We start from the raw sequence: 16,580 nt of genomic DNA on the forward strand, positions 1-16,580 counted from the left end.
TTTTAATTTGTGCGATTTTTTATTTGTGAACCGATTATTCACAAATAAATAAAAGGGGTTAATGGAGTTAATAATTAAAATAGACTCTAAAGGAACAGTTTGAGAAGGAATTATGTCTGAGCTTTGTTAGTTTATTTGTACCTTATATGGGAAAACTAATTTACACCAAGTCACAGCACCACAAACAAACAAAACAACAAGGAAAAAGGAAAAGTCACCAGTTTAATCGCACCATGTCAAATTCAAATGACTTTATTTCGCTTCTGAACGTTTCATCGGTACTTTACAGTACGTACGATTTTTAAGAAATTGATTGCAGTAACCTTAAAACAAAATAAAGCCGTTACAAAATGTTGCGATGAAATGACGGTGTACAATTCACATATACATGTGGAAAGAACAAAAAAATGTACAGAAAAAGAAAATAACATGGTGCAAAAGGCTAAGACATGAGGCAGCTGTTTGCTAGCTGGAACCTGGTAGCTTGTATAAGTGCATTCACGTAAAACAAACTTTTGCACGTCAGCATTCAACAAGTAGGACGCAGAGTATGTAGGAGGATTTTTACTAAGGAAATATGGTCGAATTATTCGTATAAAGCCATTCTTTGGATATCTGGGGAATATTTAGCCTCAAGGGAATCGCTAGCCCTTCGTGATTATGCTTTTTTTGCCGTTTAGTGTAGGCAAAGCTAATCACGGTGACGGTTGGTTGGCTGTTTTTTATAGTAGTAACTCGCTAATCACTGGTTAGCTTAATAACTATCACTTAAATTAAACTAAACAAATACAACCTCTAAGAAAAGTTAGATCCATATATCCATCTTCAGTACCGCTTATCCTCCAAACCCCTGGAGCCTTAGCATGCAAAAAACTAAGCCACCATGCCCTTTAATTATATAGAATACCCGGAAATTTAGTTACCTTGGAACCATTTTATTCATTATGGGCAATTATTAAAACTAACAACCAACTACAATTGTTATTTTCCATTTTAGAGCATTTTGCTAACTAGCTGTGAATTCTAGCATTTGGTACAGAGACGTGCTCATAGATTTAACAACGCATCGACTCAGCTGTCAGTCACAATGTGGGCAGGGCTGGCGGTGTAAGCAGAATAGAGCGACAAAAGTTAAGGAGGAAAAAATAAAACTTTGAGCATAATCCTTCATAGCTTTATGAAGATTTTAAAACGAATTTACAGGGTGGGTGAATAAAACAAAAAAACATTCAAATTATGCATTTAAACAAAACGTCAAATGTAGCCTAGTTAACAAACAGTAAGTGAAATTATAAAGAATTACAAACATTATATAATTCACATGAACAGCACATTAGCTTTCATTTACTTTTTTTTTTTTTTTTTTTGGAACAAGCACATAGCTTCTCTCATTTTTTTTTTGTACTGGAATCATCATTACTTTCTATATAAAAACCAAAAATATGAAGATCAGTGCTAAAGGCAAACTTGCTCAAATTTTCATCAGTGGTTACAGTATCGTGTTTTTTATTTGATAATTAAAATCTTTTTGTCTCCTAATTGGTTTGACTTACAGGGCACACCAAGATGCAGCGCTACAGGTTAATCCTTGACAAATCCACTAGCCTATTAAGAAACATAGACGTAATATATTAATATTTTTTTATATTTATATTTATATATAAGGACAATGGATTCAAGTACATATATATACAACGTTAATTAAAATCTTGAGAAAAAAAAAATCCCCAAAACATCAGCTTTGTGAGCTTATGTTTGAAAAATTCACAAAAAGTCAGGAGAATTATTTTCAGATAATAATAATAATAATAATAATAATAATAATAATAATAATAATAATAATAAGCAGAGCATTCATTGGTGTCGTACATTTCAGTCCAAAAAAGTCACACACAGTTTAGCAGAATGTTACATTTTCCACAAATGGATACGGGAAAGTGACAGAACTTTTCCCCCCAAAAAAAGGGGTTAAAATGGTTTGATGACCAAGACGATAAGCTTTTGTTATAGTGGCGCCTGACATATCACAACTTGTGGAGTAAAACAACCACAAAAGAGAAACAAAATCATAATAATCACAATAATCTTCTCTTGGCACATGCCCTCATTTCGTTGTTCAAGTAGTGCAACAAGAGACTCCCTTTTTATTTAAACTCTTACCTGCGGAAATTCTAGCAAGAGACGTTTCATTTGAAAAGATGCCTTAGACCTCTAGCTATCTAATCGCTAATCTCTTAAGAATTTCACAATATTTTAATTCAAGAATTTGCACTTGTGAGAATGTATCGCTCTCACAAACCGAATCCATTTCAAATTCAACCGCTTTGATTCAACAGCAGCGAGCTAAGCCATCTCACTATCTTTGCGTTTGCTAACGAGAAGTGAGACATGACCACTTTGTTTTGTTTATTCGAAAGCTTTTTCCTGACCCATTGTATGCAAATATTCCCCACTACGTTGTTAGATTTTTGTAACAAGTTTCACTTTTAGCTCAAAGTTTGAGACCTTTCAGTGCTTTAGCATCTGGCATAATGTATACATATCTGCTAGCTAGTTAGCCCACACCGAATGAGGTGCTAATATAGATCAGGAGAGGTTCAGATGCTTTTGACAGTAATTAGCAAAGATTGGAAAGGTTCAGAAAGTTACTGACTGTGTTCTCTCCCAGACAATGATGCTAAGCACTAGTGGCTAAGCTGCCTAGATGAAGCTTCGTTTCCTTTTTCTAATGCTAGACGTTCATGGTACACATTCGACACGTACTGAAGGGAATGTGTGTTTAAATGCATTCAATTTTGTGTTACTTTAACAAGTTGGTTGATTTCATTGCAGTCAGCATTATATAGCTCTCACTAGATTTAGATAATTTGACAAAACAAAACAAGTAAATGATCGAACAAGTAAAAGAAGAACATTTTAGATAAGAAAGCACACTTTGGCGCTTTCTTTTAGGTCTCGTAAATCCTCATTTAAAAAAAAAAACAAAACAAAAAAAAAAAACAACACTAAAGCACACGACTAGCCTGTGCTGTTCAACTTTTGTAATTGGAAGTGTACCTAGTTTTGCGTGCAACGAGGCACGGTTTATGCTGAATGGAAATGCAAACAGTCTGACGGAGAGAGGAAAAGGCGGGAGTTAGAGAGTGAGAGGAAGAATGAAGAAGAGAGAGATAAGGAACATGGCGGTGAAGAAGTGCAGCGCTGAGCATTAACACTTGAGTAGAGGCAGGAGAAGAGGAAGAAGGAGGAGAAGCCACTCTGACTGACACACAGAGGCTGAGCCGTTGATGTCCCTCCCAGTTCCAGGTCCTCAAACACAGAGAAATTTAAAAAAAAAAAAAAAGAAAAAGGTAAAGGAGTGTAAGACAGTGAACAGCTGAACGATGCAAATTCTTAAGAAATATAATTGTATGTATAATGTAATGTGCAGACTACAGAGACCTCCAAAATTACCACCACCCCTCAAGATTATTGTTTAAAAAAACCTAAAACAAGTAAAATCTGTAAGTATTATCTTATACATTTAAAAAAACTCCAGTAAAAATGTTGACATGGACAAGCAATTAATTGGTGCAGGGTGACATCTGCTGGATGCAATGAGAAATGAATTCTGAAAAAATTATGACCAGTAATAATAATAATCTAATAATAACAGTAATCTAATAATAATAATAATAATAATAATAATAATAATAATAATAATAATAATATTATTATAAATAAAGTGCCTTTTTTTAACTTGAAAATGTTTTACAAATACAGAAACTGTAAACAATGACAAAACTAGGTAAAGTCTGACATCTGGTGGCAATCATGTAAATTGCAGCCTGAGAGAAATCCTTAAGATACAAACATGATTATTTTCTATTGGATAAATAATATGAATGAAAAGTGAGCTTTATCATTAGCACATTATTTAAAAAAAACTCTCAAAAAACATCATGCTAGTAGGTAAGTACCAAATATAAATATGATATATATAATAAGCTTTCTGGGCTAAACATTCACTAGTCGGATTTGTCTTTCAACACTGAGCACATTTATCAGTGCGATTAGTCTCTGCATCATGGTACAATTGTTTTAAAAATGTACAATTGCTAATAGGATTAGATTTTCTATGAAAAAGAGTTTCAATTCTGTATGCTATAAAGATTATCTTTTTCAAAGGAGTATTCCCTGCATGCTAAACAAATACTGCATACAAAAATAATCTAGTGGGATTAATCAATGTACGATGAGAAAATTTACTAGTGGGATTAATTTTTTGCTAGGAACTTAGTGGGAATCTCTGTATGCTAAACAAATTTATTAGCAGGAATGTCTCTACATGCGGGATTAGTGGGATCAATCCATCTACGCTAGATTTTGTATGCTAAACAAATGTATTAGTGGCAAAGTAGTGTTATTACTACTATATGCTAAGTAAATGTACTGTAATTAGCCACCGCATGCTAAGTGTATTTACATGTGGTATTAGTTTTTGTATGGTAAACAAATTTGGTAATTATATTCAGGGTTTGAAATGAACACCCACCAACTGCGGGTAAAAATCAGATGTGGCGAATTTGGCTTTCAAGTCACAAGCCAATCTGGCGGGTTACTTTCCGTAATTTATTTCTTCGGGAAGTTCATGTAAGCCGAATGTGTGATGATTTAGCGCAAATACTGAACTCGTGAGCCATCAGATAATGTATTATGAGGATTCAGGACAAATGCTGTGACGTAGTTAATTTGTTGTTGGTGGTTTTTTTTTTTTGGCTAGTAGAAGTTATGAATGGCCGATGACTTAACAATTTAGTAGGCAATTTGGCTAATAAATAATTTTAAGTTAATTTCAAACTTCAAGCTAAGTTCACTACTGGAGTTTACTATGTTATTACTATGTTATTACTATGTTATTACTATGTTATTTACTATGTTATTACTATGTTATTTACTATGCTAACCAAATTAAGTGCACTTTTTAAAATAGTAATTATTTATATGTTACTGTATTAACAGCCATTACCCAAAGCCAGATTGTATATAAACCTTATCGTAAGGTGTGTGTGTGTGAAGCGTGTACTCACTGTAGAGAAACACACTAGCGTTGTGTATGCCCAGCCGGTTGGTGGCCACGCATGTGTAGTTTCCGTAATCATCGTCCGTGACGTTGGCCACAACGAGCTCAGTGCGAGAGCCAATGATGTGAATATTAATCCCCTGCATGTTCGACAGCCTGGAGCGAGAGACAGATTTATAATTAAATGAATCTGCACTACACAGCACAGAACAGCATTAGAAGATATAAAGATATCAATAATAGACAGGAAAATGTATGTAATTAAAACCTTCACTATATTTACAGCCTTAATGTAAGTACGTGCTTTATCAGCGTTCTTCTATCAATAGATCATTTGGCACAATGTAAAAATACTGAAAACACACTGCAGCGTTAGCATGTGAGCAAGAATTCTAGTGGTTCCTCATATATACCAAGTGTGTTGGGTCAGTACAGTAGGCAAGGCAAGTTTATTTGTATAGCACATTTCATACACAGAGGTCATTTAAAGTGCTTTACACAGAAATAAGAAAACAGTTTATAAGACAGAAAAAAAATGTATGTAAAAATAAGAGACACACGATAAAATCATAATAAAAACAAAGAACAATTAAAAAAATAAATGTGATTTTGATAAAAACAGTTTAAAATATGTTAAAAAGAATAAAACAGGAGTAAAAGTGTTTTGGATAAAAAGTGCAGTCAGTGTGAAGCTCATTTAGTAAATGCAGAGTTAAACAGATGTGTTTTTAATCTTGATTTAAAAGTGTCTACTGTTGAAGCACATCTGATCTCTTCTGGAAGCTGATTCCAGCTATAGGTGGTGTAATAACTAAATGCTGACGCACCTTGTTTTGAGTGAACCCTTGGTATCTCTAACTGACCTGATCCTAATGATCTGAGTCGTCTGATTGGTTTATATTCAGTTAGCATATCTGTAATGTATTTCGGTCCTAAGCCATGAAGTGATTTATAAACGAGTAACAATACTTTAAAATCTATTCTAAATGGAACTGGAAGCCAGTGTAAGGACCTGAGGACTGGAGTGATGTGCTCAGATTTTTTTGGTTCTGGTCAGAATTCTGGCAGCAGCGTTCTGTATGAGCTGCAGCTGTCTAATGGTCTTTTTGGGGATCCCAGTAAGGAGTCCATTGCAATAATCTACCCTGCTGGTGATGAAAGCATGGACAAGTTTCTCTAAGTCCTGTCTTGAGACAAAACATCTAATTCTGGCTATATTTCTGAGATGGTAGTAAGCTGATTTGCTTATCGCTTTCACATGGCCACTGAAATTAAGGTCAGACTCTAAAATTACACCAAGATTTCTGACTTTATTTTGTGTCTTTAGACCCCTAGAGTCAAGGTGTGTGTTAACCTTGAGAGTTTCATCTTTATTTCCGAATACAATGACTTCGGTTTTGTCCTCGTTTAACTGGAGGAAGTTTTGACGCATCCGACTGTTAATATATTAAACTGTTAAAAGTCCGTAGGTAGTATAGCAGAATTAGTCTCTCTTAGATTAGTAACTTTACTTGAGGGATTAGTCTCTGCATGCCTTGTACAATTATGGCATTACTTTTTACTACACAATTTTACTAGTGGGATAGGTTTATGCACTATAAGCATATTTAACAGTGGGATTGGACGGCGCATGTCAAAGCATTTCACGAGTGGGATTAGTCCCTCAATGCTAACCAAATATAGCTGTTTCATTAAATTTTGTGCACTTAAGTTTTGTAATTAAACATGTTAGCAGAATTGATCACTTTGCTCTAAGTGAAATACGTGTAAATACTAGCAAACGTTGTACCTCTTGTCATCTTTGTACCACTCAAACTCAGGTTTGGGCACCGCCGTGGCGTCACACTGCAGAACTCCCTGGCGTCCCACTGGTGTCTCAGAGTTCCTAGCCACTTTAATAAAAGGTGGATCTATATGGATGGAGAGATAGAGGAGGAGAGGGAGAGTGTGTTACAACCAAAACATCATCATCTTCCAAACAACAGAAAAGGTTCAGGCTAACTCTGGCAGAGTTAAAAGAAGATGAAGAGCTGAGGCCACACACACACACACACACACACACACACACACACACACACACACACACACTACAAGCATTTCTGTATAATATATTCTACTCAGTTCCAGTCTGAGAGATGGTAAATAATCACACGGCGCATGGTTACAGATAATGATCTGTGTATTATATGACTTTATTTATCCTCCTCAGTTCTGAGCCTGGGAGCTTTACCTGAGAAACCGTGCTACAGTAGACAGAGTTGTGTGGAAGGAGTCTCCAGTGTCACCGAACATCTTATACCTTGTATATTAGTCACAATTTGAGATTTTCACTGGCTTACACATGACTGTATTTTTTTTTATTTCTTTTGGCGTTTTAAATGAATATATCTACCATCTTGTGCACACACAGGGAAATAAATAAATAAATACAATTTGTACAACAGACTAAAAACCCTGGTCTGTGGCATTGCGAACCCTTTTCTTCTTGAACAGCAGGTAAGATTGATTGGCACGGACAGGCTTTCAGACGTGTTTTGTTATACGCCACTCGGGTGCAAAGAAAAGTCGTGAGGAATGAGCCGCAGACGGCAGCCGGGCTAAAGAGACAGCACTGGAGGGGGGGCTGAAATGAAACACCAGTCGACCCAGTGCAGACAAAAAGGTCAGTTTTCGAATATCAGCCCTGACGTTTGGAGCAAATATCAGCAGTAAAGAGAAAAAAAATGAGACGGCTGCACGAGTCGAAAGCTTTTTTTATGCTTGTAATAATTTTTTAAAAACACGTGCTGATTTCGAATTTATGTCTGAAGCCTGGAGATAATGATGTCACCTTGGGCTACATATCAATCATTTATACTTGCATGAGATATCAGCAGGTCATAGAGAATAGATATTATATATTAATTGTAACGTATTAACACGTCATTAAGGACATTTTTATTTAGCTGTAAACAACCAATCTGTATAAACGTGTGTAGTTTTGTAGTCAAGTTCAAGCTAGCGAGCTAACTACTGTTGTCTACAGCTACAATTGACTTTTTTTTTTTTTACATTTATACTGAAACGTAAATAATACTTTAGCTATGATTTTCAAATGAATTTAAAAGCTAATATCAAGATATTTGTGTTTTATATCACTGTTATTATTGTTCATATGCTCTCATGTTGAATGAAACTATAAACTAGCTACATATAACAAACTAGTTAGCTCGTGAAAAAAGAAAAGCTTTTCTATTATGTTAAAAGTCTTAAAAAACTAAGCTAAGTTACAAACTAAGCTAACTTAGCAACTGACTAGGATGACGATTAATAAATAAGAAAAATATTCCTAATGAAATGAAGCTCTGGATATTTTTGTCAGCTACAATACTAACCAGTAAAACAAACAGGAAGTAAAGGAAAAAAGTCATTTCATTGCACTGGGGTACTTACAGTTGACGATCACGTTGACGTATTTGACGTCAGGTGTAGCGACATCATTACAAGCCTTACACTCGTAGCGACCGGCCTGAGTGCGCATGATCCCGGAGATTTCTAGATACTCGCCGACATCCAGGGTCTCAGCTGTTCAGACATGAAACAATCAAAATGATCAATATCATCATCATCATCATCATCATCAGGAGTACACATGAAGTGATCAGACACCGCTATCAGATAGAAATAGAGACAAACAGACAGAAAAACAAAGACAGAGAGAGACAAACAGGCAGTGAAATAAAGAAACTGAGTGACAAACAGAAAGACAGAGAGAGAGAGAGAGAGAGAGAGAGAGAGAGAGAGAGAGAGAGAGAGAGAGAGAGAGAGACAGAGACAAACAGACTGTGAAAGAGAGACAAAAGTGAGTGAGAGAAACTGAAAGACAGAGTGACAGACAGAAAGACAGACAGAGACAGACAGAGAGGCAAAGATAGAGACAAAACCGAAAGGAAGAGACTGTGAGTGTCCAACAAGAATCAGAGAGAGAGAGAGAGAGAGAGAGAGAGAGAGAGAGAGAGAGAGAGAGACAAACAGACAGTGAAAGAGAGACAGTCAGTGAGTGAGAAAAAAATATCTAAACAGGGAACTTCATCATCTGAAATATCTTCAAGCACGTGCCGCTCACTGCTAGGAACACACAGCGAAAACAAATACTGTGGTAAAAAATGTCTCCAGACAACACAAGATGAGTGAAACTAACCGTCATTGACAACAAGGGTCTCAGACATAATGGCAACAACACACTTTTACTTACAGCTGTGCAGAAGCCCTTTTACGAAGTGAAACAACAACTCGCTCTGGGTTTTAGAGCCCGGACGGGTCCAGGCTTGCTAACGTAGATAGCAGTACGTCATTAGCATCGATATCACTATTAATGAATGAGCTTAATGCTGTTTAAAGTAAATATGAATAAATATGCTTTTTAGTTAGCTTCTCCTAGCTGTCTAGATAAGTGTTCGGTACGTTTACATGCTACAAAAGCTAATTAAACAGTATCCACTTTTAGATAAAGAAACTGAACTAGTGTTCAGAGTTTCGAGTTAGCATTAGGGATCGTTTCCATCTTGGCTGCTGACAGTAAAAGTAAATAATAATGGTGATAATGTTTATTATTTTTATTATTATTATATAATGATAATTGCATGGACTGACCTGATTAGGTTTAGCTAGCAAACTACGGCTGATCGACTTAGAAAACATGACACGTACAGGAGTTTGCAGCTCCGATTTGAAGCCGCGCCAGCCTTTTAAAGATAACACCACTGTGTTAGCTAATAAGCGGACACAAATTAAAGCCTTTATCAGGAACTTTTGTTTATGGTTTCTAAAATGTTTTGGTGGAAGGAGGCCAAAGAGCAGGTACAAGCTGATAATTAGGCTTCTAAAAAATATGCTTGCCAAAATCTAATGAGATGTGCTCGACCCTTAGAGGTCTCATACACACTTCCAAAGAGTGAGAGAGCGCGTGTGCGTGTGTGTGTAGGACGACCTGGCAAATCTGAAAGCGTCTTCTGCGTCTCTTCCTTCCCTCGCTAGTCTGTGTAGGTGTATGACGGCTTGTCTTAATTAGCATGCCTCGTTATGGAAACCTCATTCCAGCTAACTCACCAGATGCATTATGGGTAACTCATGCTGACTGCTGAGTGAAGCGTTTAAGGAGAACCTTTTGAGATAATACGAGTTTTTTCAAGTAGTTCAATTGTACAAACATTGACTAAATTACTAATGAACTCATTTTAAAAATATAATTCTCCTTCTTTAGGAATACGTTAATTGATAATTTAATACTACTCCTAAATCTATGGCCAAAGCACCCATGGTTAAATATGTAAAATGATATAATGATAGGGAGAGAGAGAGAGAGAGAGAGAGAGAGAGAGAGAGAGAGAGAGAGACGCTAGTACTGTATGATCCTAGGATCCCAGACGTGATAATCACGTTAATCACACGCATTAATCACACACATTTCTCAATTTAACAGCAAATGGTTTGGCTGTCAGCCTATAAAACAGCACTCCGTTTTCACATCTTAATTCTTTTGCACCGTGATGAATAGTTGGTACTGATGGAGATGGAAAACGAGGTGCTTTTCTGTCAGCAGGAATAAGAAAAGCACAAGTATGAATTTGTGAACCAGCCGGAGAAAGAATTCATCCTAAAAACAATTTTTTTCTGTTCATGTGCTGATGTAGTAAATTCTATGAGCAAGTTTAATCGATACAACAGCCGTAGTTCATGAAATCTTAATGCGTGTGCGGTTATTTTTCGCAAAATTAATCGATTCAATCGATCTAATTTATCATAATTTTTTTTAATATCCTAATTTTTTATAATATTTATATGAATGAAAAATGCTGTTATTTAACAAAGGAAAAAAGAGACATACTGGTGTAAATGTTATAGCAGCTGAATTGTGATTAGTCATTAAGCGAAAGCTCATTCTGGATTTTGATTGTTCAGACGACGCTGACTGATTTTCAGGTTTGCGTTCATGTGCTTCGAGACCATGTGTTATCGTTTCTATAGCAACACTGCATTCGCGTTTGAAACCTTTTAGCTTTTTAAAATCGTACAAATTGTGAGCTAAACTGCATAATTATTAGATTTTAAATAAATAAATAAACAAACAAACAAATAAATAAATAAATGCACCCTCTGTGCTATTATCCCACGCATGCTGTAAGGATTTCTTCACATCAGCACAAAATCATCCACAGAAAATTTCAGAACGTGTACTTTTAAATCGGACCTCTTTTGTTTCTGTGCAATTTCCACAAATGTTTTTTTTCCCCGTTTTAGACAGCAGTCGCTCCATTTCACTTTGACTCGAGGCTCTCTCACTCGAGTTACTTTGCAGTACGTGTTAGAATTTGCACGCCAGCTTCGGCCACTGAAAAATATCGATGTGTTTTCTAATCGTGTTGGTGTGAAAGGGTTCAAAATAAAATGGTGCAGAAAATTGTCTATTTTTTATTTTATAAAAGGTTGAGTACATCCAACAGAGCCAAACTGAGAGGAAAACAGAGAGAGAGACAGACAGATAGACAGACAGACAGACAGACATACAGTGTGTGTCCAACAAGAATCAGACAGAGACAGGGGGAGACAGAGAGGGAAAACTGACACAAACAGGCAGTGTGAGAGAGACAAACAGACAGAAAAACAAAGACAGAAAGAGACAAACAGGCAGTGAAATAAAGAAACTGAGTGACAGACAGAAAGACAGACAGAGAGAGAGAGAAAGAGAGAGAGGGAGAGAGACAAAGGGAGAGACAGCGACAGACAGACTGTGAAAGAGAGACAAACAGTCAGTGAGTGAGAGAAACTGAAAGACAGACAGAGACAGACAGAGAGGCAGAGATAGAGACAAAACCGAGAGGAAGAGACTGTGTGTCCAACAAGAATCAGAGAGAGAGAGAGAGACAAACAGACAGTGAAAGAGAGACAGTCAGTGAGTGAGAGAAACTGAAAGACAGAGTGACAGACAGAAAGACAGACAGAGAGGCAGACAGAGAGGCAGAGATAGAGACAAAACCGAGAGGAAGAGACTGTGTGTCCAACAAGAATCAGAGAGAGCAAGAGAGAGAGTCAGAGAGAGAGAGAGAGAGAGAGAGAGAGAGAGAGAGAGACAAACTGAGAAACAGAGTGGAGACAGAGCATGAAATGAAATGTAATGAAACCAACACACAGACTACTTTCTCTTATTATCCCACACATGAATCTCTCTCTGTCTCTCTCTGTGTGTACACGTAGCTGCTCTGAATCACATCTCATATTCGTTTAACATCATGCTAATGCAGAGCAGGAGCACCATCACTGTGTGTGTGTGTGTGTGTGTGTGTGTGTGTGTGTGTGTGTGTGTGTGTGTGTGAAGTGAGGAGCGAGGGCTAATGTGCCAGATCCAAGAGGGAGAAAATGGAGTGCCAAATTCATTTTCTTTTCAATCTCGGTAATCACCTCATATTGTCACGTACAGGAGAAAAGAATCTGCAAAGAGGAAAAGAATGTGACACACACACACACACACACACACACACACACACACACACACACACACACACACACACACACACATACACACACACATTCTCTCATTGACTTGTATATTACTGAGGCAAATTAATCATAGTTATACATTTTTGCATCACAGAGATCACCCGAATCTCAGAGCTCATTGATTGGTCCTCAAAAAGAGCTACACACACACACACACACACACACACACACACACACACACACACACACACACACACACACACACACAAACATTCCACCCACACTTTAGCCTCAGGCTTGATGTTATAGAACCGCAGCTATGTGTTTATATATATAAAAATCATATGCATGAATTACAGAATGTCTGCCAGCGACGTCCTTCGCCATATTCTTTCAGCTCCAACATCCTTCTGCTTCTCCACTCATTAACGTCTCTCTGAACATCAGAGGTCAAAAAGTTAGCGTGCGTGTGTGCAGAAAGCGATGGCGTGTTTAATCATTAATAAAGAGCTCAGCAATAAAAAGGCCGATGGCATCAAACTGGATATCTCATGATTTTCTTCAAGCTTTATACACAATATGGTGAATGGAACAAGAAAAACATTTATTTAATGATGTTCGGAGGATATTTAAGGATTCTTGGCAACTTCCAGGGCACTGAGAATCACTCTGGTGTAAAGTTCTAGTAAAGCTAGCGGAGAAACAGAGATACAAAACAGAGATCAAAATAAATATAATCTGATTTGTAGTAATAAATACAGAAATACTGTGTTAACATTATAACTATTTCCCCCTAAACATTTCTCAAGTAAATGTTACACAAATACCTTGAGTAATACCTCGAGATACTGTACGAGTTTAATTCGTTCCGTGACTTTGCTCGTATCTCAATTTGCTCGTATCTCAAAGCAATTTTCCCCATTTAAATGAATTGAAATCCCATTAATCCGTTCCAGCTCGCAAAATTCCACTCCAGTTGTTTTGTTTATGTGTTTTTGAATATAAAAAATGTACAGTACCTGTATTTATAAATAAAAACATACAGTAATAAAAGAGAATGTTAAAAAAAATAAACTGGTTTTACTTTACGGAAGATGCGCACGGAGGTTGAGAGAGGAGTAAACAGGCGGAGGAGTTAGGAGGAATTACACTTTCACTTTTGTTCACTTACTCGCTACTGTACACTCGTAATGCTACTTTACACTTAAATGGAACTTAATTAAACTTCATTTAGAGCGCGGAGAGCAGCAACTAGAAAATAGAATAGATCCCCGTATAACAGAACCATTAATCATGCATAGAGTTAAAAATAGGAAAGGAAAATAATAAATGAATAAATGGATAAATAAATAATTAGAGAGAAAGGGAGAGAGAGAGAAAAATATGTGGAGATTTATGACGTAAACTGGTACAACAAACACGGGTTCCGGCATGGTGGAGTCGGGGTTGGAGGAGGGAGTTTAAATCGCAGCAGCAGCGAAGAGCTAGAGCGGCTCTATGAATGGGAATTTGAATGTTCGGGTAATATGGATGTCGTAACCGGATTGGTGCATGGCGTGGCCTGTCAGAACTAACGTGATGCTTGATTTCTCTTAACTTAACTGAACTTAATTGCTACAATTTCTGTTTCCTTTACATTAATTTTGTTTAATTTTCTTCATCGCTTTTCTCTTCACTTATTTTTGCCTTTTTTGTCACTCTTTCCTCACTAACATCTGCCGGCCGTTTTAATAAAAACCTGTCCGGTCGGCATATCAGATGCGGTGTAGTCGCACAAGTCCAAATCTTTTAACGGATCCAACGCTTAAAATGGATCCTAAAATTACGGATCCGGAGATGGTCGGTGCCTCAAGCAGCGCCTTTGTGACTCTCCATAGGAAATGAATGACTTCCGGTTTATCTGTCGTGTGCAGTGGAAATGCGGCTTTAACCGAGTGAGACACGGGAAGCTGAGGCGGGGAAACAGAGCACACGTGGTTGTTGGGGATCTTTGTTTCGGCGGCGGCGGCTCGGATGCTCATATCTCAAAAATTTGCTTGTATCTCAAGGTAAAAATTTGGTCGAACCACAGCTCGTATCTCAAAAAATTCGTATGTCAAAGCACTCGTATCTCGAGGTATCACTGTATATGTTTGTATTTATTTAGAAAGAAAATACGATTTTTCTTCTGATTCCAACTTTTATTTTTGAAAATATTTCAATGAATCACTTTTCAGACAAAAAAAGGTTTATATTCTGAATTCTAATCTTTTTATTTAATTAACAGAATGAATAAGAATTGATTATAACCGTATATTCATTATAATTAATTTCATTTTAATGCGATTTAATTTGTTAAATGATAATGAAATGAATTAAACAGTACAATTTTTGACTGGAATAAAACTACGTTGTTTAAACCTCTCGGAGATTCTGATCTCCAACAGTCGAGTCCTCTGGTTTTATCCGTCATCTGCACGTCTTTCTTTCTAATCCAGCACGTACGGAGAAACCGAGCCTCACAGATCCAAAGCAGCCGGAACATTCGGCTGGCATAGAAATGCCTCGGCTGAGCGCAGACGATTCGAAGTTTGTGTATGTGTCTGTGTGTAATGCATCACTGTGACACATCAACACACTCATAAATTACCACAAAGAAGCTTAGAGCAGCGCAAACCTACGAAGCGGTGCGGTGTAACAGCACATCCTGATAGGTGTGTATGTGCGTGTGTGTGTGTGTGTGTGTGTTTTAAACACACATTCATCACTTCAGTGAGAGAAAAAACAAAGCTCAGAGAGGTCACGCATCACCTCCTAGCTTCCTGTGAGCGTACGGTCAAAAACTAGCAATTTAAACGCTAAGCAGAAATACAGCGATAGCCTTAATAAAGCGGGTAGAGGTGATAGCTGTTTATTTGGGGGATGTGGTAGCCTAGTGGTCAAGGTGGTGGACCACAGATTGGAAGGCTGTGAGTTTGAATCCCAGGCCCACCAATCTGCCACTATTGGGGCCCCTGAGCAAGGCCCTTATCTCTCAATTTCTTGTAAATGTATTTATTCACACTCGCAGCTCACACCTCCAAGGAGACCAGATATGAGAACGCTGACACTGGAGACTCCTTCCATAAGTATTGAATTATCATCTGGCTGAAAAATTCAGTGTATAGATAAAAACAGACACTTTTTAATATGTGATAATCACATTAGCTAATCTGTTTCTCTCAGTCTGTCTGTCTGTCTCTCTCTCAGACTATCTGTCTGTCTCTCTCTCAGACTGTCTGTCTGTCTCTCTCTCAGACTGTCTGACTGTCTGTCTCTCTCTCAGACTGTCTGTCTGTCTCTCTCTCAGACTGTCTGTCTGTCTCTCTCTCAGACTGTCTGACTGTCTGTCTCTCTCTCAGACTATCTGTCTGTCTGTCTCTCTCTCAGACTGTCTGTCTGTATCTCTCTCAGACTGTCTGTCTGTCTGTCTCTCTCTCAGACTGTCTGTCTGTCTCTCTCTCAGACCGTCTGTCTGTCTGTATCTCTCTCAGACCGTCTGTCTGTCTGTATCTCTCTCAGACCGTCTGTCTGTCTGTATCTCTCTCAGACTGTCTGTCTGTCTGTATCTCTCTCAGACTGTCTGTCTGTCTGTATCTCTCTCAGACTGTTTGTCTGTCTGTCTCTCAGACTGTCTGTCTGTCTCTCTCTCAGACTGTCTGTCTGTCTCTCTCAGACTGTCTGTCTGTCTGTCTCTCTCTCAGACTGTCTGTCTGTCTCTCTCTCAGACTATCTGTCTGTCTCTCTCTCTCAGACTGTCTCTCTGACTGTCTCTCTCTCAGACTGTCTCTCTGTCTGTCTCTCTCTCAGACTGTCTGTCTGTCTCTCTCTCTCTCAGACTGTCTCTCTGTCTGTCTCTCTCTCAGACTATCTGTCTGTCTGTCTGTCTCTCAGACTGTCTGTCTGTCTGTCTCTCTCTCAGACTATCTGTCTGTCTGTCTCTCTCTCAGACTGTCTGTCTGTCTGTCACTCTCTCAGACTGTCTCTCTGTCTGTCTCTCTCTCTCTCAGACTGTCTCTCTGTC

General features: G+C 37.7%; 1 protein-coding gene across 2 annotated transcripts in view; it reads right to left on the reverse strand.

Moving 5' to 3' along the window:
- Positions 1 to 221: 221 nt before the first annotated feature.
- lsamp (limbic system associated membrane protein) overlaps positions 222 to 16,580 on the reverse strand; it is a 631,545-nt gene continuing 615,186 nt past the window's right edge. For both annotated transcript variants that reach the window (XM_060887892.1, XM_060887891.1), the window contains 4 exons: positions 8,495 to 8,626; positions 6,852 to 6,972; positions 5,070 to 5,218; positions 222 to 3,309 (listed from right to left, as the gene is read on the reverse strand). In XM_060887892.1, the coding sequence (XP_060743875.1) occupies positions 3,209 to 3,309; positions 5,070 to 5,218; positions 6,852 to 6,972; positions 8,495 to 8,626 (503 nt within the window). In that variant the 3' untranslated portion in view covers positions 222 to 3,208. The remainder of the gene's footprint in view (positions 3,310 to 5,069; positions 5,219 to 6,851; positions 6,973 to 8,494; positions 8,627 to 16,580) is intronic.

Source organism: Tachysurus vachellii, chromosome 15, assembly GCF_030014155.1.
Source record: "Tachysurus vachellii isolate PV-2020 chromosome 15, HZAU_Pvac_v1, whole genome shotgun sequence".
In the NCBI taxonomy this organism is placed as follows: Eukaryota; Metazoa; Chordata; class Actinopteri; order Siluriformes; family Bagridae; genus Tachysurus; species Tachysurus vachellii.